Source organism: Scyliorhinus torazame, chromosome 7 (assembly GCF_047496885.1).
Source record: "Scyliorhinus torazame isolate Kashiwa2021f chromosome 7, sScyTor2.1, whole genome shotgun sequence".
Classification (NCBI taxonomy): Eukaryota; Metazoa; Chordata; class Chondrichthyes; order Carcharhiniformes; family Scyliorhinidae; genus Scyliorhinus; species Scyliorhinus torazame.
In genome coordinates, this window is record NC_092713.1 from 256578416 (window position 1) to 256605290 (window position 26875).

A 26875-nucleotide genomic window follows, 5' to 3' on the forward strand; every position below is an offset into this window, starting at 1 on the left:
CCCCCGGGTGGAGCCCGGTGTTTCCTCACCGCTGCCTCTCCTTGATCGACAGATCTGTCCTCGGCCACACTGGTCACCTCTAAGACCCGGGCCTCGAAGGAGGTGAGGATTCCCAAGTCCGGCACCCCTCCGCCGGTCTGGGCCCTCTCCCACCGATTGTCGGGGAGCTTTTCCTGCGGAGACACCGAGAAGGCATCGTTAGCCATACGCGTGGTTTACAGTGGTGGGAAAGGGGGTGTGAAGGTGGGCTTGGAGGGGCAGGGAGAGGGAAGGCTGGGGGTCACTTGGAGAGTTAGGGGTGGATGCTCCCTGGGGGAGGGGGTGGGGGGTGCGTTGGTGTCTACTCACTCGTGCTGCCCAGTGTAGGTCATTGATCTTCCTGTACTGCTGGCTAGTCCTCCTGGTCAGACTGTTTGAAGTAACAGCTGCCACCACCTCATCCCAGGCAGCACTGGCTTACATGTGACTGACTCTCCGGGACCCTCAGGGGAACAGGACATCCCTCCTAGCCTCCACCGTGCCCAAGAGCCTCCCAGGTCAGCGTCCCTGAATATTGGGGTTGGGCTCCTCGCCGCCATTATGGCGAGCTGGCTGGGGTTGGCTGAGCAAGTCAAGTTTAAATGCTGCTCGACCTTGTAAGCAGGGGGCTGGCGAGTGGGGTCCCAAAACATCAGCTAGCGAGGAGTTACATGCGACTAGAAGCCCGTGAGGCCTCATTAAGTGGACCAATAACGTTGAATTGTGTTGCTGGTCTCGCTGGGCCGAGTGCCGGGAAGCTCGCGGCAATTCCCTCTCGCTACCACACTGAGAAATCTTTCCGGAGAATCGCCCCCTTAGTCTCTGAAACGGAAAATCCTGCCCCAAGTGTCTAAGAGGTTACAAAATTGCAATTAATATAGTTATGAAAATGAATATGTCTACTTTTAAATCCCTGGTACATATTTCAAAATGACTCTTGGACCCACCATGAAACATCTTTTAAGGCTTTTCCTCAACACCTTCAGCCTCTTGGATCTGTAGCCTTGATAATGATTGGTTTGTCTAAACTGGGTTCAGCTGGTTTTGTCTGGGTTCTCCACTTAATCTCGGGTGTTAAGGAAAACACTTAGATTCCTTCAGCAAACAAGAGGTTTTACTAATGAAATTCACAGGTGCAGCTAAATCCAGTTCGAAAATCTTTTCCCTCCAGTCTGTGTGATAAACATCACAGTTCTGTTGACTGCCAATCACCAAACCTGTGAAATTTGATCCTAATTATTTTCTTTCATGTTGGATTCTGGGTTGCTTCCAATCAATGCGATTACCTAGTTACCAAAGAATGATTATAAAGGGCTAAGTGCTATGTGTCAACTGAATATCATAATTGGAATGAGCTCAATTTACATTGGTGCAAAAAGCAAGCAGCGTAGTATGTATACTAGGGAAACACAGTGTGTTTTCATTCAGAATGTGTGTGACCATGAATAATTCAAAGCCTATTGGATAGACATATGGACGAGAAGGAAATAGTGTCGATGGGCTTTAGAGTGGATTCACAGGTCGGCGCGACATCGAGGGCCGAAGGGCCTGTACTGCGCTGTAATGTTCTATAAGATTAATTTAGCCTGAATAGCTAGAAACGTATTTTTGTGATAAACCAACCATAAGACATATGGTGAAATCATTTTCTGTATATTTAGTCAGTAATTCTAGCTGTGAAATTGCTGAATGTCATAGATTACGAGATATGCTATTGAAGCTCAAAAGTGTGAAAAGAAATTCATGAATTTTAATTACATTGGTCAAGATTTTGCAGTGGTAATGGCGGCTGAGCTGGAATTCACTGCCATTAGTCCACTGAATCTGACAGCAGGTTTGGAGACTGCCATGTGCCGAATAAAGGATTCATTGATGAGGCATCCCCAGACTACAATTTGTTGGGAAACCTATGAGCCAATGAACTATGAACTTTCATTCTTGCGGTTTAAAAACTCTTGAAATATGTTACACCCTGATTGAGGTTTAATGACGTACTAACTTTATAATTATTGGCTCACCGGCCCTGAAAAATTAGTTTTAAATTTGCAGGAGGTCGAATTTCTCCATTACATGTAAAGAAATTCCAATATTTTTTTAAAAATGAACGACTTTCATCTTTAGCTTCTATTTTAATGTAATCTTGATAATTTAGCTCAGCCTCAGACTTTTTAAATTCAAAGTAAAGAGAAAAAGGGCACCATCTAACTAAAAAAACCAGAGTCCGTTCTGTGTGTGATTAGCCGGGGTCGTTTGTTCCCGGCACTTGTGGTGCCAGGAACGACCCCGCTATATTTTTAGTGCCCTGGTGGGGAACCCCCCCCACCCTGCCCCAAGGCCACACTCAGCATCATCTCCTGCACTGAGGAGATACGACAAGCGGCCAAATCTCTCAAACCCCCCCCCACAAACGCAACCCCCTGGCCCCCACCCTCCAATTGCCCAACTCACCTTTAAGGGGGTCATCGAGCCCAACCGCACCCGACCTCAAACAGACAGGGCACCCCTGGGCCCGATCCCGGCATGGGCAAAATGCCAGTCTGGCACCTTGGCACTTGCAGCCTGGCACCCTGGCAGTGCCCATGCCAGTCTTCAGGGCCACACTGGCACTTCCAGGGTTCCCTAATGGCACCACCAGAGTGGCACCAGCTGCTCCAGGGTGCCACCCTGCCCAGAGGCTGACCAGCCAGGGACCTCCGATCGCCCGGGGAGACCCCTCCCATGTACCGTTCAGCCTGGTCCTCGTTTGTAGGGACGAGTACTGAACGCCACCCGGCTGGGGTCTTGTCGGCGAGGCTGATGGATGCCGAGTGGTCGTTAGATCCGGCGTCAGCACGGCTAAATTAGTTCTTAAACTCACTTAGTCATACATAACTGGGTTCTGCCCATTGTAGCCGAGACCCGGATTGCGACGTCTCACGTCGTTGGGTTAGATCTTGCGAGGCGTAATGGCCTTCGGGAATCCTGGGGGAGACCTCTCCCGGGATCTACCGGCTGTGTTATGCCCCGGTTCCAGTGGGACGTGGCCGGTAGATCCCACCCATAGCGCTTTTGACTTCTCAGTTTGCTGTCCGTGAGAATACTTCAGTGTGACTGGCTGCTTACTCTTCCTGCTGACATTGCTGCTGGTAAGAGATTCCCTTGAATTGGAATCCCTTGAGTTTGCCAAATTTAAATTGCTGCTGAGAAAGGTGAGATCGCTAAATCTTTGATAGCAGCTTTTTTGGAGGTCATTGGATGACATTGCTTTGCTGCTGACCACAAAATATGGGTCACTAAAAACATTCAGACTTTGGATACATACAATGGAAATCAAAGATGTGGGGCTGGATTCTCTGATCAGCGACGCTGAAATCTCGTAGAGCGATTGGTCAGAGAATCCCTGTTTACACCGGAATCGGAGACAGTGCCGTTTATGCGATGCTCCGCCCCCTCAAAAACAGGGTACGCTGCATGCTGTATGGACAGCCTCAGGACGTCACCTGAGGCCCTCCCCCGATGCTCAGCCCCTGATGGGCCAAGTCCCCGACGGCATGGGACACACGTGCTCACACCGTTCAGGGACCTCGCGTTGTGGCAGCGGACCGAGTCCAAAGCCACCACAGTCGGGCCGGGAGCCATTCCGCTGGCAGGGTGGGATTCGGCGGGGGCTAGGGGGACTGGTGGGGGATGGTGATGCTGGTTACAGGGGCGCAGCTTTTGGCAGGCTGAGTCTGCGCGTGGCCGGCGCCATGTAGCACGGCGCATCCGCTGCAGGCCGCCGCTGTGTGCATGCGCGGCCACGGACCTGGCCATTCTGTGGCCGTTCCGCAGGTAAAACCGGGGCTTTATACTGCGCGGGTGCTAGCCCCCCACCGGACAGAGGATCGGTGCGGGGGCGGCGCTGACTTTCTGGCCGTAAGACCAGACGGATCCTGCGGACATAGCCTCAGGATCGGAGAATCAAGCCCTTGAATTTTATATTGGTTACGAGAAAGGAAGAATTTTGGTTTGTGATATTCATTAGTGGTCTTATAAATTTTCGTAGTATTAAATTCCCAAATCTGCATGAATGACTGGGGGTATTTGTGCATAGCCAGCTGATTTGATCTCCTTAGCATTTCGGGATTCAGGATGGCGTTGTGTAGCCAAAAACATTGCAGTGCTGGTTATTACTATTTCAGTTGCACTACAAGGTATCTGACAGCTGACCCAAAATTTATACGGGGCGGCACAGAGGCACTGCTGCTTCACAACACCAGGGACCCGGGTTCAATTCTGGCCTTGGTGACTCTGTGTGGAGCTTGCACTTTCTTCCCATGTGTGGGTTTCTTCCAGATGCTCCGGTTTCCTCCTATAGTTTGGCGGATTGGCCATGATAAAATTGCCACTTAATGTCCAAAGATGTGTAGGTATGGGCCCTAGGTAGTTTGCTCTTTCAGAGCGTTTGGTACAGACTTGATGGACTGAATGTCCATTGCACTGTAGGGATTCCATGATTTGATGGATGAATTTGTTTTCACAAGTTATTTAACTTTCAATCCTGTTATTTCAAAAGTGAAAAATGCTTCCAACCCTTGTGTTTCATGGCATTGTTTATAATAGGCTGATTGTATTGTAAGGATCGAGGTATTTGGGAAACTTTGCCTGAGTTTAGCTGACCAGCATCTCCGAGAATTATCAAATTCTTTCTCCAGCAACACAATATTGAAATATTTAACTATCAAAATCTGACTCATACCTTCCAAACAACTCTCATGCTGATGATAGGTAGAACCCAACTTTGTGATATATTTTTATATCAATCACCATCACCACCCATTATCTTCCACCATTTTAGCTCCCTTGCAGTTGTCCCTTATTCACAGACTTAGCCAGGGCTTTACTCCAGGGCTTTTGTCAATGCTGCCCTACAGCTTGGCTGCTGGAAGGTGTCTTGACAGCGGCCCTGGTTGATCATTTGATGAATTTATTTCATATCACTCCAGACATTGTTCGAAAAGATAGTTCTTTTTAATTTGACAAACTTCTATTTTACATTGAAATCATCATTCCACTCCCTTGCAAATTCAAGTCCGTTTTTCTTTAAAACTTGGTAAGAGTGATCATAAATGTTTGCACAATATAAGGAAGGCATTGTAATAAGGTAGGAAAGGTATTGTAACTTTTTGTTTTGGTGAATATTATTTGTCTATATTTCTGCACAAAAGCCTCTTTAATCTTTGCTTAGCTCAAGATTTAAGTCCATTGGAAGGTCATAGCCAGTGTTTTAGAATCTATTACCAGCAGTAAAGTTTTATGATTAACTAAGATGAATTGAGCAGTGTGATTTACTTTGGCTTTTGGTGCATAACTTCATTTAGCTTGCGTAATTAAATGTAGCTTTGGGGGCTGTTGTGTCTTGCATATATATCGTGTCAAGTTCAAGGGCGAGGGAAACAAATCCACATGCCCCAGTGCAGATGTCTCCTTAGTACAAGCTTTAAAACCAGATTGCTTTTATCTTTAACACAATCAACAAAAAAACATGCTCGCACTCAACTGTCCTAATTGCGGTGTTAACGGAATATTTTGCTGATATGATAATTAACAGAAACAGCGTACCTATATGGCATCTGTCAATGCTGTTCTGGATTACTTCAGTATGATAGATGGATCTTTAATAATACAGGTAGAGTACCTCAAATCTGGCAATCTTAGGATCGAGTTATTTCCGGATTTCAGAACTTGCCAGTTTTCGGGAAAAACAATCAGAACACTTTAAAAGAAATTGGAATGCCTTATTTCAGCAATTTAGGTTAATGGCCATGTTACTGCTGATATTAATTCACTTTTAGCGCATTAATAACTTTTTCATGCCTTTCCCCACTTCCCTACATCGGCAAACCATGTTCAAAATGAGGAAAGATCAAACTGAAATCATGTTAAAAATGCCCTATACTTTTAACAGAAAACTAATTGTATTTTATTCATGCAAAGTTGTATAGTACTCTTTAATAATTCTCTTTGAAATGGTTTGGGCCAGCATCAAGAAGGCAACAATGGAACTTAAAAGCTTTTGGGAATCGGGCTTCGATGTGGGTGGCATCAAAACACTAGACAGTAACCCCGTACTGTCGAAAGAATAAGCATATGTCCTGATCCCAAGTAAAATGCATTGCTAATATTCTACCGCATTGGATTCTGCAAGAGCCTTTTGTTCTTTCTGGGGGAATTTGACCATCTTCTGCCACAGCTGCATTTGGTCAGGTGGGATCAAGGTCTGCTGGAGCGTTGAAATCGTCAGGCATGCAAAGCCAAACAGTAGTCGGCAACTCCCCAAATTTTCCAAACTGGTTCGGGTCGGTTCAAGGTTCACTGGAGCGCAGGGAAAAAGATATCTGGTTTTTGGACGCCGCTGGTTTTTAGGTAGCCGCATTTTCGGTACTCTACCTGTACAATAAAATTTGGTATCGATAGATGATAATTATACTCTTTCACCATCATAAAGTGCAATTATATCTAGGTAATGTATCACTCGGGTTTACAGTGTAAATTTAACATTTTAGAGTTGTCTATTTTCTAAAGTGTACAGAGTACTCTTCAGTGTACAAAGTACTTTTGTTTAAATGGTTTCTTTGTTTTCTACATCTGATTCAACTAGCATAAAGTCTAATTTACGAATGGGATTTAGCTGGTTTATTTCCCTGTAATCTTGAGCCCAGTTCTCAATAATAACATTAACACTGCAATGAAGTTACTGTGAAAAGCCCCTAGTCGCCGCACTCCGGCGCCTGTTCGTACACAGAGGGAGAATTCAGAATGTCCAAGTTACCTAACAGCACATCTTTCGGGACTTGTGGGAGGAAACCGGAGCACCCGGAGGAAACGCATGCAGACACAGGGAGAATGTGCAGACTCCGCACAGACAGTGACCAAAGCCGGGAATTGAACCTGGGACCCTGGTTTTGTGAAGCAATAATGCCACCCTCTGTGCTACCGTGTCACCCCCTTTCTATTTCTGTTCAAAGCAACAGTTCGCTTCCTATGTTCCGAGGATTTGCTTTCTGCACAAAATATCTCGTTAGCATGCTGCAATAAACTCTTTCACCTTTTGGATAAGAACCCAAAATGCACAATCCGGATCTCTTCAAACCCTTGTACAAATGCCCCAAAAACCAATGGTGTAAATTAGTCCAACCATTTCAACGTTTAAAAAAAAATTTAGAGTACCCAATCATTTTTTCCAATTAAGGGCAATTTAGTGTGGCCAATTCACCTAGCTTGCACATTTTTGGGTTGTGGGGGTGAAACCCACGCAAACACGGGGAGAATGTGCAAACTCCACACGGACAGTGACCCAGATCCGGGATCGAACCTGGGACCTCAGCGCCGTGAGGCCACAGTGCTAACCCACTACGCCACTGTGCTGCCCCAACCATTTCAATGTTGATATTGGAAAGCTTATGTGTAAGAATTGCATGCTCGACTCAATGCTCCACTACTCAATGACAGTTTTAACTTGTTCATGAAGTGAAATTTTTTTGAGGAGTAACCCAGGCAATGGGTGAGAATATTCCAGTGGATATAGTTAACTTCACTTTTCAAAAGCTTTTTGATGCATTTCCTCCTGTGAAACTAGTAAGGAAACTTGAGGCTATGGAACTGTTGTTAAATTTTGCTTCCAAATACTCCTGTGAAACACTTTGTGTTAAGTGCGCAAAGTAAATATAAGTTGTTGCTGTTGCCGAGATGGTTGGAGAAGCGACATGAAATAAGAGGGAAAGTAAGTAATGATGTTCCACAAAGATCTGTTTGGAACCCCTGTTACTCTACAGTATTTATGACTAATATTTAACAGGGTGACCAGTAGCATGATTACATTTGCTGATGACACAAAACACTGTGGTCAAGAAATAAGTAGAAAGTAAAATGGCTATAGAAAGGCTTGAAACATTTCTATGGATGGTTTGAGATATGGTAGATCTTAATATGCTGATTGTAGACTAATACCTGTATCATCAGGTAACAGTAAGTCCAATGGCTGGATTCTAGTGGTCAATGATAAAGTTGCGGTGCTCACTGTCGACAAAAACCTTGGGCTGGATTCTCCGCCGCCAGTCGTCAATGACGCTGTTCCCGATGAGGTGGAGAATTCAGCATCGGGGGGAAAAAGGGAATTGTGTTTCCAATGCTCTGTTCCCCCCCTGGCGGCAGCATTGAGGTTTACTCCATACGCCAGCGGAAGGATGAAAATAGGTCACAATGAACCATTTGCATCCTATTAATGGGTTGGGAACTGGATTCTCCATGATTCTCCCTTTGGGCCAGGATTCACATGGTCATGGAATGGTACATGTATTTGCCAGTGTGATTAATTGATTCATTTGATTTATTGTCACATGTACCGAAGTACAGTGAAAAGTATTGTTGCTAACTTTTGGTTGGCTCTTAATTTGTGATTTGCTCTGTTTTATAACCTTTGCTCTAGAGTCGCCAGGTATCTTTATGATACCGCCACGAGGTTCAAGTTCAAGTACTGATCAATAACTCAACACACCAATTAGTAAGATTCAAATCAAAACACGTTTATTATACACAGTAAATCACTACTCATGTATAAACTCTACTTTTTAGACTATTCTCTATCACTAAAACGCCTATACTTGGCTTCGGAATTGGCCCACCAGGTCAGGGGAACAAATGGCCTTTCGTTCGATCTGAGTCTGCAGGATTCAAAAGCTGGTATGGACTGGTAGGTAGGAGCGCCTATCTCGTAGCGTGCGTTGACTGGAGACTTACTTGGTTGATGCGGCAGCTTGGGCAGTTCACTCAAGGGTTGATTCGCTGCTGAGTGACCCTGCCAAGAAGACCGATTTGAACTTGGGGGCTCTACTTTATAGTCCCCAGGGGCTTCCCGCCCTTTAGGGCGGACCCCGTACCTGGTTCCAAATGATTGGACTGCGTTCCGATCACTTGGATCCATTTCTCCAATACTGGAGTTGTTCCCTGATTGGTGGGCAGTCCCTAAATGTCCGTTGGCCTTCCTTTGTCTTGGTTCCTGCTGGCACCAAGGAGTCTGGCTTGGCCTTATTCACCAGAAGTGTATCAATTGTGCCTGGGAATCGCTCATTACTATGCAGATGGCTGCTGGTTTCAGTGCTGTCTGATTTTTGCAAGTTCCAATACACCGGATTTCTGCACTTGCTCGTTGTTGCCTGTGTTGGTTGAAATTCCGTTTAGTCTTTGCGGTTCTCCATTTTAAGTTGGGAAGTGGCCAACCCAGGTGGCTACACTCACTCCTTGTGATCCCTAACGCGAAGCGTGAAGGATCACATAACTGCGTTGTCCTCATTCCCTGACCCAGCGAGCACTCTTCCATGGCCTCTACACTGACCCTAACTATGCAGTAAAAAATGTTTAACTAACAATTTCTAAGTGGCGTTATGTCAGAAAGGGACATGCATTACAACACAAAAAAAACGGTACCTCTAACTGTCCTCAATAAACTACACTCACTAAAACATTCAGTCATATTAACTTCCTGAACAATACAAAATAATAGCAGCATTCACATTTTTCTTCTGGCTTGGCAGTCAAGCACAGGGGTGTACAATATTTCCATTTCTTCATTTACAAAAGATGCAACACAAATGGTCTTTATTGTAGATCAAGGGTTTCGGGGTCCTGGTGATAACCGAACATAGGGGATCTTATCCTGTATACCGGGGTGCGAACGCGGTAGGCTGTCCTTCGCCATTTCCTCATGCGGATAGTCTGCACGATGCTGCAGAGTATCGCTAATGCTAATAGGGATTTGACTACGTAGGAAAGGGAGTACCATGTTATGAGCTTATCACACCATGATGGTGTGGTGTTGCCTGTTACTGGGCTCTGGGTGCTATGGGGAAGTGAATCATTAACGGCCGGGGGGGGTGGGGTCAGGGGGTTCGCGTTCGCACGCAACCGAATACACATCATAATGGTGGTGATCAATGAGGATGTCTTCATTGTTCTTCTTTCTCTTTTTTCTTTCCTTGGGGCTTCTGGAGTTCTGTTGGATCAAGCATAGTTCCTGTTACTATCTTGGTTAATATCTCATCTGTTAGTATGCCTGTCCTTTAGTGCCAATTCCCCGTTACAATTTGTCACCATGTGTGACTCCCTCATTTTTTTTTTTTTAAACCGAATATTCAGGACAAGACACACTTAAAATTACTGAAAGTGTGAGCCGTCTCGCAGGCGGTGCGATTTACCATCCAAATGTTTGAGGATGTAAATAGCATAGGGATGGCAACCTAAGGGTTGCCCGAAAACAAAACAAAACTTTTTGAACCAAGAGTGCCGAAATGAGGTGCGTATGGGCCACGGCGGGTAAGAATTTGATGGAATCCCCGGGTAGGACGGTGATCAATGCCGTATGTGCTCTACCCGAGCGTAGTTGACCAGAGGGGGGTCCTCACGCAGGGTGGAGACCAATGCCGTTTCTCCACTGCCTGAGCAACCGGCAAGAACGGGCAAAAAATGTAGTCATCGTGGGGGGTTGCCGTTGGTTCCAACTTCGAACCAGAAGAGCAGTTATGAACGGGGGCTGGCAAGCTCTCAGCTGTTTCTGCCGATGAGCATGCTGGCAAGTTGTCATAGGTTTCCACCGACAAATAAGTCGTGGGGCCGTGGAATAAAATTTCCGATCTTACATACAACACATAACAATAACAGTAACAAATAACATTAAACAACATGCTGCAGGTTCCATCAGAAAGGACACCGTTTCTCCCAAGCGGTTCCTTTTTAAAACATCATCTGGACACCTCCGTTATCAGTTGCGAACAGGGTCGCAAAGGGGTTCTCGCTTTGGGAGTCAGACTCAAAGTCGTCATCTTCTCCCGGATGCCATACTCTCGAATGTATAAGGGCTGATAGGGCTGCATGGTGCAATTTGGGGTCCATCTCGTCGTTCCGGATGAGCCTGTATGAATTATCGCGGTGCCAGAAGGTGGTGTCTAGTTCTGTGGGGATGGAATCGTCATCGTAGTCTTTGGTGGGGTTTGTTGAGGAATGTGATGGGGAAGGTATCACTCGAATCGTGGTCAGATTCGCTGGGTGTGGGTCCTGTTGCCTGGGGATAGTAAGGAGGCGTGCTGTGGCTATTGTCTGAGTCACAGTCGCTGCTGCTGCTGTCTGTGGGCGTTCCGGGGCGGAGTCTAGAAGTCGGGGGTGGAGTCGAGGGCGAGTCCATGGATGTGGTGGGTGTGTTGGGGGAGCGTAGGGATACTTTGGGTGTGGGTGGGGTGTGGTCTGCTGCGTCGAGCATGACGTGATGTGCATTGTTGGACTGTGGGCCATATGCCTTAAGCTGGTTAATATGGAACCACGCAGTCTTTTCGTTGGGGTACTTAATTTTATACACTGAGGGGCTTACTTTGTCCGCAATGGAGTACGGACCCGAATACTTCGGTGACAGGAATGTGCTGGGGTTGTAAATTGAGAGCATGACCTGCTGTCCTACCTCAAACTCAGTCGCATGCACTGTCTTGTCGAAACAGGCCTTGCTCTGTTTCTTCCTTGTGCCTAATCTTACTGCGGCTGCTAGCTGAGCCGTTTTCACATTTTCAACTAACTGACTGCGTTCTCGTGTGTGAGGGCAGTCACTTCGGGGCTGGTCAAGTCCAATCCTAATAAAAATTCTGTGCCTTTCATGGGGCGTCCGGTCATGAGAGTGTGTGGGGTGTAACCTGTGGATGTGGAAACCGTGTTTCGCAGAAACATCAGCGCAAAAGGGAGGACTGAATCCCAAGTGTTGTTGTTTTGTTGGACCATTTTTCTGAGGGTGGCTTTTAGGGTCCGATTCATTTGCTCCACGATACCACTTGACTGGGGGTGGTATGCGATGTGGAATTTTTGGGTAATGCCAAATATCGTGAGGACGTTCTTCATGACACGTCCCGTAAAATGGGAACCTTGGTCGGATTCAAGTCCCCATCTCGTAAAGATGTGGTGGGTTAAGATCTTTGCGGTAGTCTTTGCCGTGTTCGTTCTGGATGGGAATGCCTCTACCCATTTCGTAGAAGTGTCTATGACAACTAATACGTACTTGTAACCATTCCTGCAAGGAGGCAATGGTCCTATCAAAATGATCTGGAGGTTAGTCCAGGGGACGTTAACGGGGCGGGTGTGACTAAGCTGAGCCTTCTTTGCGTATCTGTCCGGATTGTTCTGGGCACAGATGAGGCAATTCTCAACGTAGTGCGTTACGTCGTCTTTTAAGCTTGGACACCAACAGAGCTGCCTGAGATGGGCTGTAGTGGGATCAATTCCCTGATGTCCATGACTGTCATGGAATAAACAAATAAGTTGATTCCTGTCCTGTTCAGGAACCACATAAAGGGTGTCTTTTAACACCACACCGTCATGTGTGGTCAGTGCATTTTTAAACCTATCGTAAGGTGCTGGAAATTGTCCTTCCAAAATCTCCCTGAGATTGCTATCCTGCTTCTGGGCCTGCACTAAATCCTTGATATTAGTCTGCGAGATCTGAACTGCATTCACTGGTGCACAATCGGGGGGTGTCCAAAAATATCCATGCCTGGAACCTGCTTTTGCCAGTGCGTCGGCCTTTACATTTCCAGGGGGGGAGGAACGGTGGTGACTGCGAACTTTAACAATACCAAAGGTCCTGTCCTGTGCTTTCTCTAAAATGTGGCGGAGCAATGGGGCTGAAGGGAATGGTTTTCCGTCTGCGGAAACAAATCCTCTTGCTTTCCACAGGGGTAGGAATTCTGTAAGGCTGTTGCAGACATAGAGGCTGTCCAAGTATATGTCTGCTGGGCTGGGGAAGGAATCTGGGTGATCTATAATATACGCAACGGCTGCTAGTTCTGCCGCCTGTGTGCCTAAGCGGCCTGGTAGCTTTAAAGAGATCTCTTCTAGGGCGCGTCCCTGCGCGTCCTCGATATATATGCCGCATCCTGTAATGCGCTTCCCGTCTAATACTGTGGAAGAACCATCCACATATATCCTTAAGGTTTCGCACGTGTCTGTGGGCTGGGGGCTCTGGGATGAATTACCTATCTTTCTGGGGGGTGTTTTCGCAATAAAGGGGCCTGTGTTGTGGTGTGGTGAGATGATTTCACATTCATGGGGGGTGCCTGGGTACTGAAGGTTATCGGCTAAGAAAGTGTGGGTCTTGGTCCTTTTAACAGTGATGTCCCGTCCCTGCAAAAGAAGGGTCCATCAGCTGCTCTAATTTGGCTGACTACCGTCCTTAAGTCGTCCGTCTAGTAAAAGTTGGGCGGGGGTGTGTTCCGTGAGGATTGTGATGGGGTTTAGTCCGGTTAGGTAGGATAAATACTGAACTGCCCAGAAAACTGCGAGCAGGTGCCTTTCACAGGCCGAAAATCCCTGCTTCACAGGATCTAAAAGTCTGGAGGCGTAAGCCACGGGTCTTAACTGTTCGTGCCGTTCCTGGAGGAGCACGGCCAAAAGGGTGCGGTCGGTGCTAGCTATCCCTATAGCGTAGGGGGAAAGCGGGTCTGGAACTTGTAGTGCGGGGGCTGCAATGAGGGCTCTTTTCAAAGTATCCACAGCATCCGTATGCTGCGGAAGCCATTCCCAAGGGGCTCCTTTCTTTAGGAGTTCCGAGAGGGGTGCTGCCTTGCTGGCGAAACCGTCAATGTGGTTTCGGCAGTAGCCAACCAGTCCTAAAAACGACCGGAGGGCTGAAACATTCTGGGGAAGGGGCAATTTGGCAATCGAGTCAATTATTTTGTGCTCGATCTCGCATTTACCGTGCGTGATAATCGTACCCAAATATATCACTTTATTTTCCAAAATCTGGGCCTTTTTGGGGTTTACTTTGCAGCCAATCTGTTGTACGAGTTCCAGGAGTTCGGCCAGAAGCTCGATGTGCTCTGCCTTGGTGTCTGTCTGCAGTAATAGGTCGTCCACATACTGGACCAGACATTCGGGACGAGAAAATTTTGACCATTCATTTGTCAGCTGTCGGTGGAAAATGGAGGGGGAGTTGTGGGATCCTTGTGGAAGGCATGTCCGCGTGTACTGCTGACTTTTAAAAGTGAAGGCAAATTTGTATTGGCACGCTTTTGCCAATGGAATGGACCAGAATCCGTTACTGATGTCCAAAACCGTAAAATATCGTGAGTTGAGTCCCTGTTTGAGCATGGTCTCGGGACTTGTGGCTACTGTGGGGGCTGCTGCGGTGGTGACTTTATTGAGTTCCCGGTAATCGATGGTCAGTCGCCATGATCCATCGGGCTTTCTCACTGGCCAAATCGGGGCATTATTAGTGGAGGCTACTGATCTGAGTAGGCCCTGCTCTAATAAGCTGTCGATCACTTTTGAGATTTCTCCCTCTGCCTGTTGGGGAAATCGTATTGCTTTTGGGGTCTAGGGTCAGGTCCTGTGATTTGAACGGAACCAGTCATCAGGCCACAGTCGTGTTTGTGGGTCGCGAATGCTGTCCTGTGCTTCTGCAGAGCTGCCCTAACCTGCTTGTCTGTGCTAATCGTGGTCGGGTCAAACCAAAATTCGCCGACTGCGCTAATCTTGTTTGCGTATTCACCTAATGTGAGCGTTGCGGGGGCTCTTGCGGATTTTGCCATTTTCCAGACACACTGGTTGACTGGCTCAAAGGACAGGTTGTGGGAATTCATAAAATCGATGCCCAAAATGTGTCCTGCTGTGTGAGGCAGGTTGACTAAGACTGTGGGGTGCTTGGTGGTGATGTTGCCGATTTGAATGGGTACAGGGGTGGTGATGTGTCCCTGTTGTGAGTGGCCTGTGAAACCACTGAGGGTGATTGTGGCTGTAGTGGGCCACGTGTCTTTTTGGAACATGGTGGAGGAATTTATTGTGGTGCGGGACCCTCCTGTGTTCCAGAGAAATTTGATGGGCTGTCCCCGTACTTTTGCTGCAACTACTGGTCGGCCGGACCTATCCCAAAGGGTGTCGTAGACCCAGGTGGGGGCGCCCGAACACTGTCAGTCAGTTCCGTTCAGGTCTGCTTGGTCTGAACGGGTGCTTACACTATGGACTGGCTTTGTCCTGTTCCTATTCAGAGTGCCTGTCTGCTGGGCTCTCTGTGGCTTTTGTGGGGCATTGCATTCTCGTGCAAAGTCTCCTAATTGTCCACAGTTGTAACACTCCTGTGGTTTCTGTGGGGGCTGTTCCTTCCTTCGTTTACCAATGCGGGGTTCTGGTGCGTCTTAACCGTGTGGATATCTGCCTCTGCCTGCTGTTCTTCGGGTTTCTTAATTACGGGTTTGTTTTGGACAGATTGCTCCCAGATGCGGGACAATCTTTTTAAAACCCATTTCTCATTGTGGGCTTCCTCTGAGGGATCATAGTTGGTACAGGCTTTTTGTCCTGCCTCTGTGGCATGGGAGATAAGGGTGCGTGTCCATTTGGCCATACCGTCTTGGGACAAATGGGCGTGGTCTAAATTGCCATAAACGGCTGTGAAATGGATCCACAGGCGTCCAGCAAACGCTGTGGGGTATTCTGTCTTTTTCTGCCTGCACTTATTCAGGCTTTCTACGGGGTCACGTCTGTTGTAGCCGATCGCGTCTAGGATCGTTGCGTGCATCTCTGCAAGAGTGCCTCCTCCTACATTCTGTGGGTCGGGAAGGGCTGCTACGACCGAAGGGTCTAAACTCAAAACTGTGAGCTTCACGTGCTCACGCTCATCCAGGCCGTACATGGTCGTCTGCTGCTTTACTCTAGCAAAGAAGTGGTGGGGGTCTGAGTTGGGGAGGAACGGTGTGATTTTCTCGCACGCGTCCCGTAATTGGGTCACGGTTAAGGGGGTGGTATGAAGAAATTCTCTATCTCCGTCCGATGTGACTGTGCGGTGGGTGGTTACTGGATTCATTGGTGCCTGAACTATCTTCGATGTGGGGGGTTGGGGCATTTTTCTCTTCTGGGGCTTTCCTTGTGCACATGTTCCCTGAACACATCTATGCGCGGTCTCATTTAATTCTTCCAAATCCGGGCCGTCTTCTGTATCTAACTGGGATCCAAAGGTGCTGTGGAATCCATTCTGAACTGAAGGCAAAGACTGCAGTTGTGCAATCTGCTTCCGGCATTTTGTGTGATCTAATGAGCTTTGTCTCTGCTCCGTGGTGGCAGCATGGAGTGCTCGTAATGCTGCTTTGAGGTCGCTACACTGCCTTTGCAATGCCTCTACCTGTTTCTCTGTTTCCTCTCTTACCAGGACTGCACGTTGCGTGTCCTGATAGGCCTTTTCGTACTGTGTCTGGAAGCTGCTTAGGTGCGCCAGACAAGACTGGTGTGCCCACTTGGCATCATCCACCTCGCCGTCCTTTGCTGCTAACTTCCTTCTCAACGCTATGTTCTCTTTCTCAACCTCACTTACATCGACCTTGCTCATTCGATGTATTCCTTCTATCTCTTTACGGAGCGTCCGAACGACCTCCTCTGTGCCTCGCATTTGTGCCAGACAGGACACGATTGCCATCGGCTTGCGAGCTTTTCCCAAGCTTTTCTTATGAATCTCTGACCGGTTCTCCCACTAAGTATATCCTGTACTCCCGGGTCCTGTTTCCTTATTCTCTCAGAATTCACTCCAAAGGGGCCATCCTTTCCCTTTGAGGTACTTCCTGATTTCCTCTTCCCAAACGGGACACTGTCCTTCTCTGCTGCTGGTCGCTGCGACCACAAATTCGTCAGGGTTCATGAGGCGTTGCATTGCCTGCATTGCCATCTTTCCTCTCTAAATACTCTCTTAAAATTTGGAACGAGTGGTACTAAGGCGGTGCTGTAATTACGGGTACGGCTTTCGCTATTTTCCGGAAAACAAGTTCCCGACAGTTTTTCGCAACAAGAATCTATCAGTTTTACCTTATAGCCCTGTTAGTTACGCATGCATTAACACACTTCCGTATTATGAGGATTGATCAGAACTGCTTGAACACTTGTGGTTTTTCTGTTCCCAATTGGATTTCTAATTCAAATTTTGGGTTCTCCCGGAGTGGTTAAGCCACTTCTAAGTCGGGTCCCGTCAGGATGTCGCCAGTAATATGTTGCTAACTTTTGGTTGGCTCTTAATTCGTGATTTGCTCTGTTTTATAACCTTTGCTCTCGAGTCGCCAGGTATCTTTATGATACCGCCACGAGGTTCAAGTTCAAGTACTGATCAATAACTCAACACACCAATTAGTAAGATTCAAATCAAAACACATTTATTATACACAGTAAATCACTACTCTTGTATAAACTCTACTTTTTAGACTATTCTCTATCACTAAAAGGCCTATACTTAGCTTCGGAATTGGCCCACCAGATCAGGGGAACAAATGGCCTTTCGTTCGATCTGAGTCTGCAGGATTCAAAAGCTGGTATGGACTGGTAGGTAGGAGCGCCTATCTTGTAGCGTGCGTTGACTGGAGACTTACTTGGTTGATGCTGCAGCTTGGGCAGTTCACTCAAGGGTTGATTCGCTGCTGAGTGACCCTGCCAAGAAGACCGATTTGAACTTGGGGGCTCTACTTTATAGTCCCCAGGGGCTTCCCGCCCTTTAGGGCGGACCCCGTACCTGGTTCCAAATGATTGGACTGCGTTCCGATCACTTGGATCCATTTCTCCAATACTGGAGTTGTTCCCTGATCGCTGGGCGGTCCCTAAATGTCCGTTGGCCTTCCTTTGTCTTGGCTCCTGCTGGCGCCGAGGAGTCTGGCTTGGCCTTATTCACCTGAAGTGTATCAATTGTGCCTGGGAATCGCTCATTACTATGCAGATGGCTGCTGGTTTCAGTGCTGTCTGGTTTTTGCAAGTTCCAATACACAGGATTTCTGCACTTGCTCGTTTTTGCCTGTGTTGGCTGAATTTCCTTTTAGTCTTTGCGGTTCTCCATTTTAAGTCGGGAAGTGGCCAACCCAGGTGGCTACAGTACTTTTCTGCAGCCAAGGGAACGCACACAGTACGTACATAGTAGACCAAAAAAAAATAGTCGACAGAGTACTTTGACAATGGTACATCGACAAACAATGATTGGTCACAGTGCGGAACAAGGGGCCAAACAAAGCAAATACATGGGCAAGAGCAGCATAGGACGTCGTGAATAGTTTTCTTAAAGGGAACAGATTAGTCCGGGGCCCTGAAGCGGTGTACCAAAGGGGTAAGTATTTAAGGTACGTGTCCTAAAGGTCCTTCAGAGTACCCCCTCCCCTCCACAATGCAAATCCTGCTCATCCCACACCCCAGAGACCCCCTGTAACACGGAATATCCTATAACACGAAACACCCAATAACAGGGAACCCCCAATAACAGAGAACCTTCGTAGCAGAGAAACTCCCATAGCAGAGATCCACCCATACAGGGAATCGCCCCATTAAGTGCTTTCACTTCCTCTTTTTTCCGAAGAAAGCACTTAACTGCTTTTAATGTGGTCATGAATTGTCAATCATAGCTAGATGTTTATAAACATTGCAGTTAGTTTTACAACGGGCTACTTGAGGTCCATTCAGAGGAGAAGGGAAATTAAAATAATAATCCAGACATCTGGCTGTCTGGAAGCTGAGAATTACAGGCTACTAAAATATAATATAAAATATAATATAACATAGAAGCCTTGCAGTTCAAAGTGTCTGAGGGGGTTTAAAACCTTGAGATGTGATTTTGGCTTTCCATTAAGTTACAGCTGCTGCTTTCTAGACATAGGTCTGAGGAAGCAGGTGTAAGACACAGGTGAGTGAAAAAGCAGCGATTTTTTTTTTTCACTGTTTCTGCCTGGACTTCCCTTTAGTTTCCAGGCAGGGATGCCTGATTGGGTGGGTGGGGGGGGGGGGGGGGGGGGGGAGGGAGGGGGTGTCACTGCTGTGGGTTTACGGGGGTTTCCTGTTATGGAGGTTCTCGGTTAGGAGGACCTCCTCTGCTATGGAGGGAGATTCCTTTGCTATTGGGGGATTCTCTGCTATGAGGTAAGTCTCTGATATATGGAGTTCCCTGTTACGGGGGGGTTCGCTGTTATGGGAGTGTTCTCTACTATAAGGGCTTTCCTATTAAGCGAGGGTCTCTGTTAGGGATCTCTGGACTCGAATGGGGTCTCAGGTGAGGGGTTTTGATAGGTTTTCTAGTGCGGGGTCTGGTGGGGGGTCAGGTCACCCTCATGCATGCATCCTGTAGGGGGTGGGGTTGACCTAGCAATTCCAGTGGTCGGGGTGGGGGTAGGATACCCTACATGTTGCGGGGTTGGGGTGGGGGTGGGGGCGCAGGATTGGCGTTGCAGGGGGGAAGAGAACCAACCACTGGACTTTGCAAGGGATTCTATTGCGAATTATGCTGTCGGCCCGCCATTTTGAACGGCCGGCCGGACAGCGCGATTTAAAATAGAATCCCTTTCGATCCCCACCATGCATAAATTAACATGGCAAAGGACACTGAATCGCTCTGGGGACCACCGCCAGCGTGAAGCTTAGCTTCAGCAGGAGAATCTAGTCTCCCGAATAGAAAATCCAGCCCCTTGTGATCTCTTGTGTGGATTTCTCTTTTCCAGAAGTTAATCTAAATCTGGCGCCAAGTCCGAGCAATCTCCAGGCATATAGAAACAGTGATCCCATCCAGAAGGGTGAGCAGCCAACCAAATTGAAGAATTCTCACCAAACACAAGCCACAAAGTTAAAAGCACTGATTATTCTTCACTTTTTAATATGATTTTACAGAGGGTGAAATAGGATTAAAGTTGAAGCTGAAATATGAACTTTACCAAAATTATTTTATCCTAATGGAAATATTTGACATTCCATACATATTCAGCAACAATTATAAACTTACCCACTTGCACCTCATTCAACAAGTGTAACGTGTTCACAGCGAGATTTAATACTGTCAAAGTAAAAGTTATAATTAATTCAGAGATTTCTAATTGATGACATCCGAGGGGACTTGCAGCCGACCCTACGAAGAAGCGTAGAATCACTGACAGCAACTCTCGGTTTTAACTCTACATTTAACTGCCTATCCGCGGAATCCAGAAATTGCTCGCAATTTCAGAGAAGCATTGGCAGTAAATGCTGATGGTTACTACCACAAAGTCTGGGCCAATATGAAATTTAGAGGCTGGGAACGATCATTTATTCTATGTTGTTATGAACCTCCAAGAGACTGGTAACCTGTTAAGAAACGAATCCCCAAACAATTCGGCCAAAATGAATTGATGGACAAAATTTCACTTTTGAAAACTTTAAAAACCCCAAATCAACATAAAATGAAACCAGCATTATCAGCCAAATGGGTGGTTCACTCAAATTTCACTTTAGATAGTTGATACCACAAAGACCTCTCTCACAAAAGCACAAGCACTCTCATCACTTCCCACACATGGGGCACCACGTGCAGTTTCAAAGTTCTTTAACTTTGCCTTCAGTACATGGGATCCCTCACTTTTCCCACTTAGTGGATTTGGCCCTTGGCTCGCTATCACGTGCAGACATATTCCATCCCAGGTTAACCTAAGATATGGTTAACGCCAACAACGCCTACATCTATGAACTCTCTCGCACTCTATTTTTATTCTTACTGCCAAACAGAAAACTAACCTTTACTTGCTGCTCCTCGCACTAGGGTTGCATTTTACACATCCTGCACTGGCATTAAATCCAATCTGCCCCTGTCCCTATCGCAATTTAACCAGTGGTGGGAGAGACCCATGCCAAGGGCCATTCTGGCATTGTTTCCTGGGCTTGTGGCGGAGGGTTGGGAAGCGGTTGGAGGGGGGGGGGGGTTTCATCCAACTTTCCTCCCCCAAATGGCTTCTCAACCCCCCATCCCCCCTCCTCCCTCCCTCCCCCTCCCCTTGCCCCTCTCCCCTCTCCCCCTCACCCCCTCCCCCTCTCCCCCTCTCCCCACCCCCTCTCCCCCCTCACCCCCTCTCCCCATTCCCCCATCTCCCCCTCTCCCTCTCCCCCCTCCCCCTCCTCTCCCCTCCTCCCTCCCTCCCCCTCCCCCTGCATCTCACCTGCATCCCATTAATGGTTCTTAACAGCCTATGAAGCAGCCACTGTTCACCTCCGTGTGCTTCCCCTGTCCCCAAATCTTCAGCTGGAGGAGGGGTGGTAAATGTAGCAGTTTGTATAATTCAGCCCCAGGAGTTCTATTTCTGCTTCTAACCTCAACAGGCATTCTGTATCTGCATATGTTGCAGCACAAGCTTTAACTTGATACTCAATTAGCTTCTGCTTCCCCTTTTTGCTTAGCTAACTAAAGCAACCACAGCCAGTGTTTAACTTCTCAGAAATGATGTTATACCCAGGAATTCCAATTACACCCCTTTCCAGAATTATCTCGAACTTCACTTTAGATTTAAAGAGATACCTCAAAAATACAAGTTTTGACAAAATACCTAGTTTGTCACAACTCTAAAAGCATCTGGTCAGTGTGAAAGACAAATAGTAATAAGTCAAAGTAATTCGGTGAATCTAAAATGCATTGGGCCATCGAACAAATTTTCACCAACATGCAACAGATCTTTTCCAAATATGATATTTAGTTTTGGGCCCCCACCTCAAAAGAAAAATGGATGCATTAGATAGGGAAGGTAAGTTGGATGACTTTAGGACTTGGGGGGCTAGGTTAGGAAGAGTGTTCCATACATCTAATCATACTAATTCTTAATTGGACTCCCTCACTTATGGATCTCCAAAAGTTGGAAGTTTACACTTCCATCAGCAGCTGGTTTGATATTGAAGGTGTTACACCTGGTCTAGCCAGTCATTCCTTGCTGTCTACAGAAATTGGATAAGCCCTTAGGGAAATACTAGGGCAACAAGTCCATCAGTAAAGAAAACAGCCCAACTGAAAATAAAGGCAGGAGAGGTCATCACTTACTGCAGTAAACAGATGGCGAGATGAGTGGGACACTTCTTTGAATTCAATCCAGGGAAAACACTGAATGAAGAAGCTCTGGACACCATAGGGACCTTGCCTTACTTGCAAGAGGTAGGTTGGTCAGTGCCTCAAGACATACCTGATGTCAAGATTATGACCTTGTCCAAAAACAAAGGTGACTGCAATAATTGCAACAGCTATCGAGGAATCTCCCTACTGAGGATCATGGGGAAAGTATTTGCCCCTGTTGCCTTTGCCATCATGTAAATGTGTCTCAGATTTCATCGTGATTTCAGAACTGGAAGATCCACAATCGACAACAAATCTTCTGCCTTAGGAGCTGCAAAGAAATGCAGTGAACAAAGAAGACCATCAAATATTGCCTTCATCGATCTCACTAACTCAGAAGTCCTGGAGCATATTAATTCAGTCAGCATACAATGACATCTGCAATGGCTCAGCCTGTACACTTAATTGGTGACATGCAGCTGTATACCCAAAAGCCTTCTGTGCGGTCAACGGGCTACTTGTAACCAAGATATGAAGATAGGGGACATCGACACAGACAACTGGGAGACAGTTGCTGATGGTCAGGACCACTTTTTAGCCTGACTGTTCAGAAGGGGGCGTTGGAAGAGATGAAGAGAAACAAAAAGCTTAGTTGGCCAAGAAGAGGGCCCAAAACAAACTACAGAGGCCAGCAGATCTTGTGTCTTCTCAGCCTTCATCTGCAGTAATTGCGTCAGAAACTGTCAGGCCATAGCGAGGGAGGTGAGCCATACGAAAATTGCTTATTGTCACAAGTAGGCTTCAATGAAGTTACTGTGAAAAGCCGCTCGTCGCCACATTCCGGCGCCTGTTCGGGGAGGCTGGTACGGGAATGTACAAGGCAATGTTTAACAAAGTTGACCACCAAGACGCAAACCAGCGTCTCATGAGATGAAAGGCTATGAGCAACACTTCAATGAGGACCTGGTTTGACATTGAGAGAGATATACCTAGACTTGCCACCATACCTTACCATCAACTGCAGCAATGGAGCTCGCTCATGGGGGCAATGTTAGGAATGCCTGGCAACATGGGCAATGCCTGGATTCCTGAAAATTATGGTCTCAAATTATATTGTTTTCAGTTTTAAAGGGCTTTTGGTGGCAGCATTTTTACCTTTTATGGGGTATCCACCCTCCTTCATGTCAGCCATCTTTAACCAGTGTTTGTTGCCGATTCGGAGTATGGAATTGTGGGGGTGGGGTCATATCCGGATGCTCCCCCATCTCCCAAATGCTTACTGCTCCTTTTCCCTTCTCATCCCCTTTTAAACCAGCTGGAATTGACTGGTGGGCTCAATGTTAGTATAACTGCTGGGATATCTCCAGGCAAAGTGCAATTGAAGGAAAAAGCTATCTTTCTTTGATTTAGACAAGAGGCCACAAGTACAAGATTTGAGCAAGAATAGAGGTTGGAGCATAGCGTTAGAATTAGATTACAAAAGTAAATGCTCACTTTAGTTCATTCAGACTTCCACGTGCTTCTTTCTCACCCGGCAGGTATTTGAAGCCGTTATATCTTGGATAAAGTATGACAAAGAAGCTCGCCTGGACCACATGGCAAAACTAATGGAAAATGTTCGTCTTCCTCTGCTTCCACGGGACTATCTTGTACAGGTTAGCAGCAGTGCTAATGGAGTAGGGACCTAATGTTAGGTAGAGCCCATCGTGAGTACTTTTTTTGTAGTCAGGAACATGTTTTATTGCCAGGTTTTAATTTTCAAAAACATATCGACGCAATTAAGCAGAAATAGAAGTGTAACCAAAAAATATTAAGTTTAAGTTGAAAAGGAACAAAATTCCATCCAGGTGCGAAATATTTTTTGACTTTCTTTTACAATACTCACAAAATAATTTTCTAGAAAATCTACTTGAAAAAACTTTATTAAACAAATTTACTGCAAACAGGAGTACCTTTTGTAATTTAAAATACCACATGGAAAAAAAACATGGGTCTGGATTGGGAACAGAGGATTGTCAAATAATGGTGAAGGAAAATGGTCTTGGAGTGCTCATTACCCCACTGCTGCTGTGCGTTTTACCAGCAGTGGAAGCTGGTGGATAGCCTTCCAACCTAGAGATCAACAAAGCCAATTCTGTGGTCAATGAAGGATCTCTTTCTGCTGCTGCAAGCAATTCGCCAGCAATGGTTGGGCCTCTCTGCTGAGTGGAGAGACTGCCTGTTGAAACCTGACAGCCTCCTGTGATTGTGGGCGGTGGGATGGGTGGAGTCCTCTTGGAGGGTCCCCGGCAGCAATGGGTGCTCCCATAACACCCTTGCCAGTGTCTCCCTGATTGGCCCTGGTGTTCTTAATGGCCAGGAGGGCAGCTTGCCTGCATGGCATCCTCGTCTTTAAGGAGCAGCCCATCAGTGGCCTCCGCATCTGGTGGCTGCTGAGCTGCAGATCCTTCAATTTCCCAGTGGCTTTTGTGGGCGGTAGCCCGTCCTTTAAAGAGAGGAGACCCGATGGCAAGTAATTAGTTGCTGGACAGTGGAAAATTGCGGCCGGGGATACCGCAAATGGCTGAGGTGGGGTTGGTTCAAGCTTTGGGACATTTGTCAGGGCTCCCGCTGCACCAATTAAAATTCAAGCCATAAGAAATTTATGGCACAGAAGGTGACCATTCAGTCCATTGTGTCTGTGCTGACCAGAAAACAGCTAATCAGTCCGGAATCGGCATTACTTCACCTTTATCGCTGAGTCAAAATCCTGGAACTAAGCCCTAACAGTACAGTGGGTGTACCTACACCTCAGGGACTGCAGCGGTTCAAGATGGCAGCGGACCACCACCTTCTCAAGGGCAACTAAGGATGGGCAATATTTGCTGGCCTTTCCAGCAATGCTCACATCCTGTAAATGAATAAAAGATCATTTCTGAAGTCCACTTCAAAATACCAAACTCCTCTTTTCGTATTTTATCAAATTTGATTTGATCCCATGTGCATGCAAGACATAATGTCATGCAATGTTTGCACAAAAGTAGTTTTTCTCTTTCAGTTCTGGAGAAACATTTAGGGTGAGTATTGTGCCATGTTACAGGACTTTATTTTCCTTTATCTGGCACAGTGCAACCTTTTTAAATGAGGCAGCATTTGTAATTGTATGTCAAGCCATATTTGTTGATGACTCTTGCTGATGTGACTCACATGCCTGTATCCCCGCTGCATGCAGACTGTAGAAGAAGAGGCTTTGATAAAGAATAATAATACATGCAAAGATTTCCTAATTGAAGCCATGAAATACCATTTGCTTCCTCTTGATCAACGAGCTGCAATAAAGACAGCGCGCACAAGACCAAGGACCCCAATCAGCCTACCCAAGGTAGGAAAGAAAATGTTTTAAAGTTTGAAATAAAAGCAACTACATGTTTTATTTTCCTGACTAGTAGCTTTGCTAATATGTCTTCTACAGGTATGAGTGCAGACTGATCAGGCTGCTACCGTAGCTCACTGGGCTAAATCGCTGGCTTTTAAAGCAGACCAAGGCAGGCCAGCAGCACGGTTCAATTCCCGTACCAGCCTCCCCGAACAGGCGCCGGAATGTGGCGACTAGGGGCTTTTCACAGTAACTTCATTGAAGCCTACTCGTGACAATAAGCGATTTTCATTTCATTTCATCTCATAGTCTAAAACTGCCATCCAAAGCTGAACTAAGATTGGTCAGAAGTAACAATGGAAAATTTTCTGCCGGCACATTCTGGGCATGGAGCCACATTGACCGGCAGCACTTATCAAGAATTTTTGGTTTCATGTGTATAGTTTCAGGTTACCTAACAGGCACTTCACGATGATATGTGCGATTGGAAAAATACCCTTCCAATATAGTAAGAAGTCTTACAACACCAGGTTAAGGTCCAACAGGTTTGTTTCGAATCACTAGCTTTCGGAGCACAGCTCCTTCCTCGGGTGAATGAAGAGGTGAGTTCCACAACCACCTATATGGACAAAGTCAATGATGCAAGACGATACTTTGAATGCGAGTCTTTGCAGGTAATTAAGTCTTTACATGTCCAGACAGAGCGACTGGAGAGAGGGATAATCACAGGTTAAAGAGGCGTGAATTGTCTCAAGCCAGGACAGTTGGTAGGATTTGGTAAGCCAAGGCCAGATGGTGGGGGGTGAATGTAATGAGACATGATGCGTTTCTGGAACCAACCTTTTCATTCACCTGAGGGAAAGCTAGTGGTTCGAAACAAACCTATTGGACTTTAACCTGGTGTTTGTTGTAAGATTTTTTACTGTGCCCACCCCAGTCCAACGCCGGCATCTCCACATCATAGCCCTCCAATATATACAGATAAACAGATAAAGACAATGTGAACTAGTGATACTGAAGGCATGGTACCATTTATAATATCGCATTGACAGTAACAGTGATATGGAGGTATTATTTTCATTGCTCTTGGGATGTGGGTGGTGCTGACAAGGCCTCATTTATTGCCCACACTTAGTTGCTCTGAGAAGATTGCCGTGGACTTTCATGAGCCACTGCAATTCAATGGAGCTCTCACAATGGTGTCACATAGGGTATTGGAGAGCTTTGATGAGTTATAATTAATAAATATCATTACATACCCAAGTCAATGGGAAGGAACAAGCAGCTTATTTTTTCTTTTTCTGACATATTCATTCATGGGATGTGACCATCGTACCCAAGAAGCAAGTCCTTGACTCCAGCTCAATGGACGCACATATCACTGCACTGGTGACAGTATAGAACAGATTAGACACTAGCTTGAGCAACAGCCTCCAGACTCCGATGATTGGTAAGTATGCTGCTGTGTCTCAGGTTTCTTGGGATGCAGCAAGGCCATCAGCAGGCAGCATCAGAAGGGGAGGGTGGTCAGGAGACAGCCTTCCAGGGAAGGCATATGAGAAGAAGAGGGTGTTGTCGGGGCATGAAAATGTGCATTGGGAAGAGCATGGTATCTTGGGTGTGATGGGGACTGGTTGTGGGTGCCGTCAGTGCAGATAAACGTAATGAGGGGCCTA

The 26875-nt window shown here is 46.6% G+C and overlaps 1 protein-coding gene across 7 annotated transcripts in view; it reads left to right on the forward strand.

The window, feature by feature from the left end:
• The window catches only part of LOC140426979 (kelch-like protein 3), a 177871-nt gene that overhangs the window by 102926 nt on the left and 48070 nt on the right, over positions 1–26875 (forward strand). For 6 of the 7 annotated variants that reach the window (XM_072512329.1, XM_072512334.1, XM_072512330.1 and 3 more), the window contains 2 exons: positions 23383–23499; positions 25056–25205. The exons of the other annotated variant lie outside the window; for it this stretch is intronic. In XM_072512329.1, coding sequence (XP_072368430.1) covers positions 23383–23499; positions 25056–25205 — 267 coding nt within the window. The remainder of the gene's footprint in view (positions 1–23382; positions 23500–25055; positions 25206–26875) is intronic. 7 annotated transcript variants of the gene reach the window in all.